At 63.0% G+C, this 11,471-nt stretch overlaps 2 protein-coding genes across 5 annotated transcripts; both read left to right on the top strand.

Moving 5' to 3' along the window:
* Positions 1 to 159: 159 nt before the first annotated feature.
* CATIP (ciliogenesis associated TTC17 interacting protein) lies at positions 160 to 2,931 on the top strand. 2 transcript variants are annotated; one of them, XM_053947802.1, is made up of 9 exons: positions 160 to 360; positions 608 to 820; positions 949 to 1,004; positions 1,326 to 1,412; positions 1,554 to 1,724; positions 1,912 to 2,036; positions 2,129 to 2,205; positions 2,310 to 2,394; positions 2,628 to 2,931. In XM_053947802.1, the coding sequence occupies exons 1-9, from the start codon at positions 285 to 287 to the stop codon at positions 2,929 to 2,931; spliced, it is 1,194 nt and encodes a 397-aa protein (XP_053803777.1). In that variant the 5' UTR covers positions 160 to 284. The 2 variants fall into 2 exon arrangements, with proteins under 2 accessions (XP_053803777.1, XP_053803778.1); XM_053947803.1 differs by having other exon boundaries at positions 161 to 360; positions 2,306 to 2,394; positions 2,628 to 2,874.
* Positions 2,932 to 3,742: 811 nt separating this feature from the next.
* Positions 3,743 to 10,138, top strand: SLC11A1 (solute carrier family 11 member 1). 3 transcript variants are annotated; one of them, XM_053948378.1, is made up of 15 exons: positions 3,743 to 3,793; positions 4,395 to 4,498; positions 5,213 to 5,335; positions 5,629 to 5,748; positions 6,527 to 6,633; positions 6,723 to 6,793; positions 6,901 to 6,968; positions 7,098 to 7,253; positions 7,391 to 7,549; positions 7,713 to 7,802; positions 7,979 to 8,098; positions 8,538 to 8,687; positions 8,770 to 8,843; positions 9,301 to 9,454; positions 9,534 to 10,138. In XM_053948378.1, exons 1-15 carry the CDS (start codon positions 3,775 to 3,777, stop codon positions 9,633 to 9,635), a joined length of 1,617 nt encoding a protein of 538 aa, XP_053804353.1. In that variant the 5' UTR covers positions 3,743 to 3,774; the 3' UTR covers positions 9,636 to 10,138. The 3 variants fall into 3 exon arrangements, with proteins under 3 accessions (XP_053804353.1, XP_053804354.1, XP_053804356.1); XM_053948379.1 differs by lacking the exon at positions 5,629 to 5,748; XM_053948381.1 differs by lacking the exons at positions 5,213 to 5,335; positions 5,629 to 5,748.
* Positions 10,139 to 11,471: the final 1,333 nt, after the last annotated feature.

Below are 11,471 nucleotides of genomic sequence, written 5' to 3'. Positions count from 1 at the left end.
TCGCCGGTGGGGAGCCCCCGGCGCTAAACCCCGCGGCGGAGCGCGGCCCCTTTAAGAGGTGGGGCCAGGGCGTTGCCTGGGAGCCGGGAGGCGTCGGGGGCACCGGGGTCGGTCCGGCAGGCGGGGGCCGGGGGGAGGACGGGGGCGACAGGGGCTGGGGGCTGCAGAGGCGGGGTGGGTGTCACTGCCGCCCCAGGGTCACGCGTGGGGCGGGGACCGCGGCTCGGGGGAGCCCCGCCGCCCCCTCACCTGAGGGTCCGGCAGCAGGAGCCCCCCGGCGAGGCATGGAGCCCCCTCCCGAGAGCTCACAGGACCCCCCGAGCATGGCGGACACTGCTGCCGAGTTCCTGAGCCTCATCGGTGCGTGCCTCCTCCAGCCTCCCCTTTGTCCTGCCACACCGTGCCCCGTGCACCGGGCCCGGCAGGAGGGGGACGGAGAGTGAGGGATTGAGCGGGATAAATGGCGAGGGACTCGGCCCAGCTGCCGGGGGGGGACAGAGACCGGGAGGGATACTGGGCAGGGGCGACAGTAACTTCGGGAGGGAGTGACCAGAGTGACCATCTCCTCGCGGTCCCTCTGTGTTGGGGTCACCATCCCTCTGTGCAGGGCTGAAGGAGCTGGAGCGGTGCCTCTTTGCGGAGACGCTGTCAGTGGTGGCTGTGGGGGCCTCACCGAGGGACAAGGCAGAGGGCCAGTGGTGCATGGCAGCCCAGTGGGCACCCTACCAGCGGGAAGGTGAGCCGGTGCAGACCTGCATCCTGGTGCAAACCAGGTTCCGAGGCAAGCAGGATGGTGTGCCTGCCTCCAGCACCCTCAAAGGTGAGCCAGGGGTGGCTTTTGGGGGGTTCCTTCCTCCCCAGGGCTGGAACATCCTGTCCACCAGCCCCCGGGGCTGGGAATGGGGACAGTGCTAACGGGATTGGTTGATCATGGCTTTGCTCTGCCAGCCTATGTGACCTGGCAGCTGGAGACCCTGGAGCAGGAGGAGCAGGAGTGCCTGGAGGTGACTGATATGGTGGTGGCATGTCCCCGTCCCTGTGTCCCACCCGCTGCCCTGGGGTGTGCCCTGCAGTGGTTCCCTCCTGGGGGCTGTGCCCCCTGCAAGGTTGCTGTGGGTAGCCTGGTGTCCCTTGTCATGCTTAGACTCCAGCTCTGGCCCACCAGCCTGGTCCCCATCCCCTCCTCTGTGTGGCAGCTGGGGTGGGGAGTTTCCCACAATGCATCTGGTATGGTACCCCGACTGACAGCGGTGCTGGGGTCGCCACCTCAGAGGAGGGGTGCCCTGGCTCTACCCTCCACCCTGTGCCTCCCACCCCTGCCACAGCTCAGACCACACCCCACAGAGAAGACGACCCACATCTTGAGCCACGAGCACGGGATGACGGTCACAAAGACGCTGCAGGAGGGAGAGGTGAGGTTGAGGGCAGGGTCACATCCTGGGAGGGGGCAGCACAGCTGGCCTGTCTCACCAGGGGTGCCCAGGCTCTGGGAGTTGCTGTCCCTGGATGTTGGAGCTGTGGCTGTCCCATGAGGTAGCCAGGTCTCTCTGCAGGCAGAGCCACAGTGCCAGAGCTTCTCATACAGCCGGGCCAAGCTGCGGGCGCGGCTGCTGGAGGGTGCCAGCCTCCTGCTGCTGCGGGTGCTGGCACGCCGGCAGACAATGCCCCACGACCTTGTCTTCCCAGCCATCAACACCGAGGGCGACCTCTGCACCGCCAGCTATGTGAGCCGCCAGCCAGGAGGGCCTGTGGGATGGGCGTGGTCTGGGTCAGGTTGGGGATACCAGGGGGGGATGTGGGAAGTGGGAGTGGGCAGAATGTGGTTGACAGCATGGGGGAACACATGGGGATGGCAGCTGGGGGCAGAGGGGACTCTGAGACAAGGCTGAACCCTGGCCGTACCGCCCCCAGTCTGCCCTGGGCATCCAGCGGCAGGCAGTGGGCTCGGCAGAGACTGAGGTGTTTGTGATCGAGCGAGCCGTGCACGCCAGCACAGGCGCCCCCACTGTGTGGCACAGCAGCTTCCTCCCCAACGGGTAAGGGAAGGGGTCTGGTCAGAGGCACCCCAGCCCTGCCAGTCTGGTGGGACCCAGCATGGGGAGGTCAAGGGCTCTTCTTTCCCTCTCAGGCGTTTGGCTCAGCTGTTGCAGATTGGCTCTCCAGTGCTGATGCTTCTACAGGATGAGTCCATCCTCAGCAAGTCAGGTATTGAGCAGGGGAGGCTTGTGCCCCCGCAGCACAGGCAGCCCTTCCCCACTGTCTGGAAATCAAGGGGGAACACCCTGCCCTGCCTTTCTGCTGCCAGGTAGGTTTAAGCCCCAGCTCCCCTTCCCCAAAGAACCCCTGGACTGGGAGGAGGACATGGAGCTCTACTCCTGTTTCCTGGACAGGAAGGTAAGATGGGTGGACATGGGGACAAGGGGACATGGGGCTGTGCCAGTCTCCAGCAGGGTCTCCCCTGGTGTGCCCAGGAGGCACACTGAGGGGGCAGGCAGACCAACATCCTTCCTCACGCCTTCTGAAGTGTGGGAGAGGACCCAGGCTCCTGTCGCCCTCACCCTGGCACAGTGCCCAGGGGGGAAATGTGTGTTCATGCCCACCCCACCCATCCTGTCACCCCACTGCAGGATGAGCTGCAACTATCCCATGCTGCCTACCTCCAGCAGCACCCCGAGGTCCGCGCACTGCTGTCTGACTTCCTCCAGGCATTGCTTCTCCAGCAGCCACATGACACCATCTCCTTTGCTGCGGAATTCTTCGCCCACCAGCGGCCCATTGGGAGCCCCTTTGGCTCCACTGGAGCTGCCAGCCCCTTCCCCAGCTCCCCATTTGGTCACCCTCCAGCTAACAGCAAATAAAGCAGCCAGCACTGCCTGTCCAGTCTTGCTTGCTTTGGGGAAACTGAGGCTCAGGGAGGGCAGGTGGAGCTGAGCTGTGTGCTGAAACCCCACCATGCCTTCTGGGTGGGACCCTGTCCCTCTCCCAGCTGTTCTAGCCCTTGCTTAGGGGATGGGGGGTGCCTGGGGCATACAGAGTAGGGCCAGGCTCACATCCCTGCGCCTGCCACCACCCCACGTGTTCCTGGGGGACACCCCTTGCCCATCTCCCTGTGGGACACAGCCTGGCTGGCAGAAGGCTGGCAGAAGGCTGGCCACTTTTGTTGGCACAACTTGACAGTGGCAACACTGGCACTCCATCTTTGGCGTGAAGGTCCCTGCACCCAAGGGTGATGTGAGCACCCTGTGCACCCTGTGCACAGAGCCTGCCTGGCTGGGTGCTTCCCCCAGCAGCTCAGGCTGCATTTTTATCTCCTTATGCAACACGTGCCTGCTTCCTCCTCACTCCCACTTCTATGGCATTTCCCCTACTCCCGTGGGGCCAGCCCTCCCTTCTTGCTCTGTGGGACACTGTCCCCTGTCCCCCAGTCACCCAAGCAGAACTTTGGCATGTGATGGACAGTGATAGGCTGGTACTGGTCCCGATCCCCCCCATGTTCCCACGCCCCGGTGAGGGTGCCTCGTGTTTGCACGTGTGTGAGGCAAAGGGGAGGGAAGGGGCCTCCTGGCACTGGTGGGAGGGGGGGGGAACCGAGACTGTGTGTGCTCATAAGGGTAGGGAAGGAGCACTTCCTTCTCCTATCCTCCTCCTCTCCTCCTGAGGAGGGGGAGGGATGACACAACTGCGGGGGGGGGTCCTTTAAAAGCTGGGCAGCAGGCGCTGCACTCAGAGCTGAATTCAGGAAGCCTCAGCACTGTGGCTGGATCGGGTCCACACATGGCATCACTGGAGCCAGGTGAGCCTCACAACACTTCTTGGGTCGCCTTGTGTCTCCTTTCATGCCCTAGACCCCCTCCCCTCCACCCTGAGACCCCTGGCTGTGCTCCATCTTTCAGTGGGCACCATCCCCCCCCAACCTGTCCTGGATTCCCCACCTGTCCCATCCCCTGTTCCTTCAAGCCTGGGAATGTGATTCAACCAATTCCCAGGTTGTAGGTGGACTGCAAAGGGGGACCAGGACCAGTACCAGCTTCTTGTCCTCACTCTATGCCCATCCAGCAGCAGGAGCTGGACTAGGGTCCCCTCCTTTCCCTGCTGCCCAGAAAGGCACTTGGGTCTTGGACTGGTGAAGACGGGGCTCAGACCAGGGATTTTAGGGACACCTGAGCTGGAAGTGGCATCTGATCCCTTTGGGCAGTCTTTGATAGATCCCATATAGCCATCCTCATGCCCCCCACCCCCCACTCCCCCCCGGAAAACTGGTGCTTTTCCCTCATGGGGTTCATTAGGCAGGGTCAGGTGGGACTGAAGGAAGCCGGTGCCAGGGCTGCCAGCCCACCAGTGTCCTTGTCCCCCTGGCAGGCTGCCACCTCCCCTCCTCTTCCTTGTCCCCCCAGGCCTCACCAGGTCCGTGAATGGAGGCCCCATGCCCCCACAGCGCCCTGGCACTCAGGACCAGACCTACCTGGATGAGCTCATCAGCATCCCCAAGGGCAGTGGGGTAGGTGCTGCAAGGCTGTCTCAGGGAGGGCAGGGCAGCAGGACAGTGGTGCAGGGAGCTGGAGGTGGGGAGGCAAAGGGCCACTGCAGTGCGGAATATGTGTCTTGGACATACCGTGGGGACATGCCTCCAGCCCCCCAGACCCAGCTCAGGCAAGTCACAGCCCCTAGGTTGAGTGTTTCCATACTTAAAGTTTTCCAAATGGAGAAACTGAGACAATGGAGCAAGGTGCTACCCAGCCATAAGGATCACCCCCTGCTCAGACACCACCTCCTGGGCCACCCACGGATGAGCCCAGTGGGCCTCCCCAAGGCTGCTCGCACCCCACCAGCCCTCACCCCCCATCCTTGTTTGGTCTCAGAGCAGTGGAACAGAGAAGGAGAAGGAATGGTATTCCCTAGTCAGGAGGAGTTGCAAAAGCAGGGGACAGCAGTGGAATCCCATGGAATGCAATTAATAGTGCCTGACAGCCCTGGGACCCCCCTGCACATCACTGTCCATTGGGTCAGACCGGGCTCACTGCCCCTCCAGCACTGCTGCTAACAGGAAGAGGCTGGGGGCAGCAGTTTCCTCTCCAAAACTGTCAGGAAAATGACCTCCATGTGCTGAACACACCCATGCGGGCAGCACTGGGCTAAAGGGGGCTGGATGTGCAATTAGGAGACGCTGGTTTTGAACGGGAGCTCTTCGCTCTGACCTGCTGCCTTGTCCCAGCCTGGGTTCAGCTTTAGGAAACTCTGGGCTTTCACCGGTCCCGGCTTCCTCATGAGCATCGCCTACTTGGACCCAGGCAACGTGGAGTCAGACCTGCAGAGCGGGGCACTGGCGGGATTCAAGGTGAGCCCGGCTCCGGGCTCAGGGAGCAGGCGGGGGTTTCGTAACCTCTCCAGCGCCAACGGCTGCCCCTGGCAGCTGGCTTCCCCAGCCCGGGAGCAGGAAGGGCAAGGGGGGCCCTCGGCACAGGGTGAGGACACCCAGGGGTGCCAGGGGGGCACCCCTCTGACTGGGCTAGCAGAGCACCTGCACCCCCTCTCTTCCCTGCAACCCTGGTTGAACTGGGGACCCCCGGGCGGCTGGATCTTGCCCACTACCCAGTCCCTGCTGCCTCCCTCCCTCCTGCTGCTCCCCAGCTGCTGTGGGTGCTGCTGTGGGCCACCGTCCTGGGGCTGCTGTGCCAGCGCCTCGCCATCCGTCTAGGCGTGGTGACCGGGAAGGACCTGGGCGAGATTTGCTATCTCTATTACCCCAAGGTGAGCAACCACGGGGAGGCCCCTGGGGGTGACATTCTGGGGCGGACCCTGTGCTTGGGCTGGTGACAGTCCTAGCAGGGACTTGCAGGGCTGGAGAGGAGGAGGAAGATGCTGTGAGAGACCTGCCTCTCCCAGGGGCTCCTCAAAGCCCCCCCTGCCAAGCCCCGGTGTCCCCCACCTAGTGCCCACGCCCCTGCAGTACAGGAGCCCAGGGTGAGAGGTGGTAAGCAGCTGCTTCAGTGTCCCGGTCTGACCTGGGGACACATGAGAGCGTCCCCCGCGGGAGTGAGCCCAGGCGTCGGGGCGGCAACGCGAAGCCGAGACGCGGGAAAGCCTGTGCGTGCTGGGGCAGAAAGTGGTGGGGGCTCGAGAGGAGGGATCACATGACAGGGGTTAGGGGTCCCATATAAGTGTCAAGATCCTGAGCAAGGAGACACTGGCTGAATGACAGGTCCCCAGGTCCCCAAAAGGAGGGTTGGACACATCCCTCTGCCCCGCCTCCCTCAAACCCCCCTATCTAGACAGATGGGTCCTATCCTCAGCTCTCACTGGGGCAGGGATGAGGAGGGAGGGAACAGGCTCGGATTTAGCACTCATCTTTCATCCTGATTTTGTGTTGTGAAAGAAGCTGAGAGGGGTCTTCCGGGGTCCCCATGCTGCTCTAGGTGGCCTGCTCTAGCCTGGAGACAGGGATTTGCACCCAGGATGCTGTGCCACCTTGCCCAGAGCTACGGACCGCTGTGGGCTCAGGCACCTCATGGTGCCCTGTCCCCTCCAGGTGCCCCGTGTGCTGCTCTGGCTCATGATTGAGATTGCCATCATCGGCTCTGACATGCAGGAGGTGATCGGGACAGCCATTGCTTTCAGCCTGCTCTCAGCTGGCCGGTGAGCCTCCCCCCAGGGACCTCCAGCCTCCCCCATGGCCCTACTCCACAGAGGGCCATGTATCTAATCCTGCCCTGGCCATCCTGCAGCATCCCCCTCTGGGGTGGGGTCCTTATCACCATCGTGGACACCCTCTTCTTCCTCTTCCTCGATAAGTACGGTGAGTGCCAGGATGAGGGCTGGGGGTACTGTCACCCAGGCAGCCCTGGTGCCCATGTGGCACCAGTGTCCCCTGCTCTTTTCCACCCCATCTCTTGACCTGTCTAGGACTTCGCAAACTGGAGGCTTTCTTCGGCCTCCTCATCACCATCATGGCCCTGACCTTTGGCTATGAGGTAAGGGGGGAGCTGGGGACAACCCTTTTCCTGCGAGGCTGGCAAGGGACCCCACCATATGGTGTCCCCACAGCTACCAGCCTGTAGTAGGGGGTTGGCAGCTCACAGTGCCCCTTCTCACTTTCCCAGTACGTGGTGGTGAGGCCAAGGCAGGTGGAGGTGCTGAAGGGCATTTTCCTGCCCAGCTGCCCAGGCTGTGGGCGAAAGGAGCTGCTGCAGGCCATGGGCATCATCGGCGCCATCATTATGCCCCATAACATCTTCCTCCACTCCTCCTTGGTCAAGGTGAGATCAAGGCACTGCCGTGGGCACTGTTCTGCCAGGGTGCCTCAGGGTACACTTGGTGGGGACCAGATGGTCCTGGCTGTGGGACAGGGGTGCTCACGTGACCCCATGACACCTATGTCACTGGCCATGCCCAGACACGGCTGATCGACCGGTCCAAGAAGGAGGCAGTGCAGGAGGCCAATATGTATTTCCTGACCGAGTCCTGCCTGGCCCTCTTTGTCTCCTTCCTCATCAACCTCTTTGTCATGGCTGTCTTCGGCGAGGCTTTCTACCACCAGCGAAATGAGGACGTGGTGAGTGCCACCTCATGGCCACAGGGAGATGACGGCTGTGCCCAGCTGTGGACATGGGTGGGACGAGCATCCCCTGGCATATTCTCATTCCCTGAGAGGTGATGTGTGGGAATCCCCTGTGTCTGTGGGAGCTGCTGGGTGGCTGTCACACTCTGCCTTACAGCACAACAAGTGTGTCAACAGCAGCATCAGTCACTATGCCGGCATCTTCCCCACCAACAACAAGACAGTGTCTGTGGATATCTACCAGGGGGTGAGTGCCACCAGGCTGTGTCCAGTGAGCATCCCTTCCCATGTGGGGGATATATCACTCTCCCCATCGACCCCTGGGGCTGGGAGCAGTTATAACTCCACTAGAAGGCTGGGAGCTGATGGGAATTTCTGAGGTAGGGGACACTTTAGGGTGCCCACTGGAGTGTCTCTACACAGGGTGTCATCCTGGGCTGCTATTTCGGGGCACTGGCACTGTACATCTGGGGCATCGGGATCCTGGCAGCAGGACAGAGCTCCACAATGACCGGGACTTATGCAGGGCAGTTCGTCATGGAGGTGAGAGATAGGGATGCTGGCCCTTGCCCCAGAGGGAGGGGCTGAGAGCAGGGAAATCACAGGTGGGCCCTGGGTGGAGGAGTTCTATGGGCAGCACATTCCCCCCAGGAGTATTTGGAAGAGTTAATTGCCCACCATTCCTGCAGGGTGGCAGCTTGCTAGCACCAGTGTCCCTATTCCCCCGGAGGTGGGATGGAGACAGTGTCCACCCACTGCACCCTGTGGGTGCCCTACGCAATGTTTCCCTCATTAATAAGATCCTCTCTTAACGAGTCGGAGCTGACACCTAGTGGGGCCCGGCAGCCCTGCAAGAGCTCGCTCAGTGCCCTGGCACAAAGGAGGGGGAGATGCCCCCATGTTCCTCCCAGCCAGGGTTTCGGGGCTCGCCCTGACACGGCGCCGCAGGCACAGCGAGAGTGCAGGTTCTGCCGTGTTCCAGGGCTTCCTGCAGCTCCGCTGGTCCCGCTTCACCCGGGTGCTCTTCACCCGCTCCTTTGCCATCCTGCCCACTGTCTTCGTGGCTGCTTTCAAGGATGTCAGCCACCTCACAGGCATGAACGACCTGCTCAACGTCCTGCAGAGCATCCTGGTAAGGAGGTGGGAGGGCATCACCTGCCCCCCAAACACCCCAGCCTGGCAGCCATGATGTCCTCATCCTGCTCTCCTTTCAGCTGCCTTTTGCCGTCCTGCCTGTCCTCACTTTCACCAGCCTGCGCCCGCTCATGCAGGATTTCAGCAACAGCCTGTGAGTGCTAGGGCATGGGGAGCCACACAGGAGGCAGAGTAGGGAGCTCTGGCTGCAGGCACCTTCCCTTTGGCCCCTCCTGCCCCCCCAAACCCTGCCATGGGGCAATTAGTGTACGGACATTGGAGGGGTATGTTCATTCCCACCTGCCCAGGGTAGCCAGAGTGGAACAGACCCCATCACTACCCTCATCATCCTCCTCCCAATGACACATCTGGTTCCTTGGGGAGCCCCTGAATCCTCAGCATCCTCCTGGCACTGCCAGCCCTGGATTTGGAAAGTGGCCAAAATCCACACCTAGAGTCCCATCACGGGGTGAAATATAGCTGTGGGGTGCAGAAATGTCCCATTTCGGGTCTGGTTCACCTACAAACTCAGTTCCCCCAGCCCTCTGTGCCCAGTGGCCCAAAGGATGGGGGCCCTGCATTGGCACTGATTCCCTCTGCCCTGTTCACAGCCCGGGGAAGGTGCTGATGACCCTCACAACGGGGCTGGTCTGCGCCATCAATGTATACTTCGTGGTGGACTTTTTGCCAACACTGCGTGGCCTGGAGTACCACATTCCCCTGAGCCTGCTACTGGCTGCCTACGTGGCTTTCGTCGCCTACCTGGTAGGGCTAGCACCGCGGGATAGGGGCGGGACAGTGTCCCTGGTGGGCGCTCATCGACCTGTCCTCTTTGCCCCTGCAGATCTGGACGTGCACTATCGCACATGGAGCCCGGTTCTTGGCCCGAGGCCACCACAGCCGGTTCAATTTTGGTCTCGCCCTCGACCCGACAGAGACACGGTGACAGATCCCATCCTTGCTTGTTATCCCCCACGTCCCTGCCCAGCGCGGCCTCCTGGACACAGATTTGCTGCCACTCCAAGTCCGGGCATGTTTTAGCCAGAGATGCACCCAGCAAGGAAAGGGTTAACAGACAGGCAGCCCTCCCCCCAAGATCTTAGAGCTCAGCGCTTCTTCCCACCCCCAACCCCCGCCAATTCCGGGGTGCTGGTCCAGGCTCGATGTGACGGGAGTGGGATGACAGCGGGAGATTCCCCCATCCATTGGCACAGTCGCTTCAGTGAATGAGTCGCATCGGAGACTTCCCCTGCTCATTATCGCCAGGAACCGCCGGCTCCCGGGACCGCTAATCACCGCTGGGGACCCGCTAATTACCGCCGGGGACCGCTAACCACCCCGCACCGCCCGCCGCCAGTGGGGCCAGCCCCGGGACCGGCCCCATCCCCACGGGGGCTCCGAAACTTGGGGGGAGGAGGATGGCTGATAAACGGCGTGTTTGTAACCTGGCCTCGGCCTCGCTGCTGTTGCTGCGTGGCCCCGGTGTGGGGCGGGGACCCCCTGGGCTCTCCCGTACCCCGAGGGCGGCCCCTTTGCCCTGGCCGGGAGAGCGGCCGGGGTTGCCAGCGCGTGGCCGTGTCCGCGCGGGGGGCTCAGCGCCAGCTTTCTGCATGCCCCCGGGGGGAGCGGGGCCGTGGGGGGCCCCTCCGTGCCCTCTCCGCCCCGGATGCCCCGTTTCCCGCCTGCCGGTACCGCCGGATGCGGATGCGAAGCCACTCGGGCCCTCCGCGGCCCCGCACCGCGGGTGGGGGGGTCCCAGCGCGCTTCGGCCCCCGCCGCGGTCCGCACTTGCGAGACGCTCCCTGGCTGTTTCAAGGCTCCCCCCTCTCCCCAGGACCCCCCCCCACCCCAAAATCCCACTTCCGAACCCCGCCGGCCGGCTGGTGGAGGTGGAATTTTGGGGGCCGGACACCCCTCCCAGGCCGTGCCCCCCACTCCGGGAAGGGACACCCCCCCCCGCTCCGCTCCCGGGGGCCGCGCTTGTTTATGTGAAGAATGTCCCCTTCCTTAAAAGGGCGATGGCGGACGGGGTGGGGCGGTGCCTCCCCCCCGCCTCCGCGTTGGCCCGGCCTCTGGCTGCTTGAAGGAGGGGCCAGCGCGGTGGGGCCCACTGAAAGGCGGGGACTCCCCCCTCCTCCGGGGGCGCAGCCGGCCCGAGCCACAGGAAGAGCAGCAGGAGACGCCCCTAGCTCGGGGTGCACCTGCCCGGGGGTACAAGCCTTGGGGCGAGGTCACCAAGGGGCACGGGGGGCATCGGGATGGTCCTCAGCAGGCAAAAGGCTGGAGGGACTGGGGTCTGCAGGGTTATGCCTGTGGGATTTGGTGTTCTCCAGCTGGAGCCTGCAACCCAGAGCACCCTCAGCCCAGGGACACCTGCCTCCAGCCTACCCTTAGGAGGAAGTGTCCTGCTCCAAGACCTCTCTCTGTGGTCCCTTGGCTGTGGGGCAGAGCTCCCAAGGCCAGCGCTGGGTTGGAGAATAGGGGGAATCATCCAGGACCCCAGTACAGGAGCAGTGGGGTGGGACAGAAGGGTCCCTGAGTGCCCGGTTGAGTGTAGCCTGATGCTTTTCTGCCTTGTGCCCGTACCCTGCAGCCCAAACAGCCCAGCTGGGCTCTGCCTACTCCTGGCCTGGGCTTGTCCCACAGCCCCAAGACAGGGACAGCGTCTCCCTGAGCTCCCCAGCTCAATCTGCCCCCAGGCAGGCAGTGGAACTGGAAGTGGTGCTCCAGCTATCGCTGCAGGCATTGGCCCGGAGACTTTTCTAATTGCATTAACTGGAGA

The sequence above is a fragment of the Vidua chalybeata genome, chromosome 7 (genome assembly GCF_026979565.1).
Source record: "Vidua chalybeata isolate OUT-0048 chromosome 7, bVidCha1 merged haplotype, whole genome shotgun sequence".
Lineage (NCBI taxonomy): Eukaryota > Metazoa > Chordata > Aves > Passeriformes > Viduidae > Vidua > Vidua chalybeata.
The sequence above is the reverse complement of the archived record's forward strand: the minus strand, read 5'-3'. Positions and strand labels throughout refer to the sequence as shown.

Coding starts and splice junctions, on each gene's coding strand:
- CATIP (XM_053947802.1), top strand. CDS start 285: ATGGAGCCCCCTCCCGAGAGCTCACAGGACCCCCCGAGCATGGCGGAC. Junction 1,725..1,911: donor ACCTCTGCACCGCCAGCTAT/GTGAGCCGCCAG, acceptor TACCGCCCCCAG/TCTGCCCTGGGCATCCAGCG. Junction 2,395..2,627: donor CCTGTTTCCTGGACAGGAAG/GTAAGATGGGTG, acceptor ACCCCACTGCAG/GATGAGCTGCAACTATCCCA.
- SLC11A1 (XM_053948378.1), top strand. Junction 4,499..5,212: donor GCATCCCCAAGGGCAGTGGG/GTAGGTGCTGCA, acceptor GCCTTGTCCCAG/CCTGGGTTCAGCTTTAGGAA. Junction 7,254..7,390: donor TCCACTCCTCCTTGGTCAAG/GTGAGATCAAGG, acceptor GGCCATGCCCAG/ACACGGCTGATCGACCGGTC.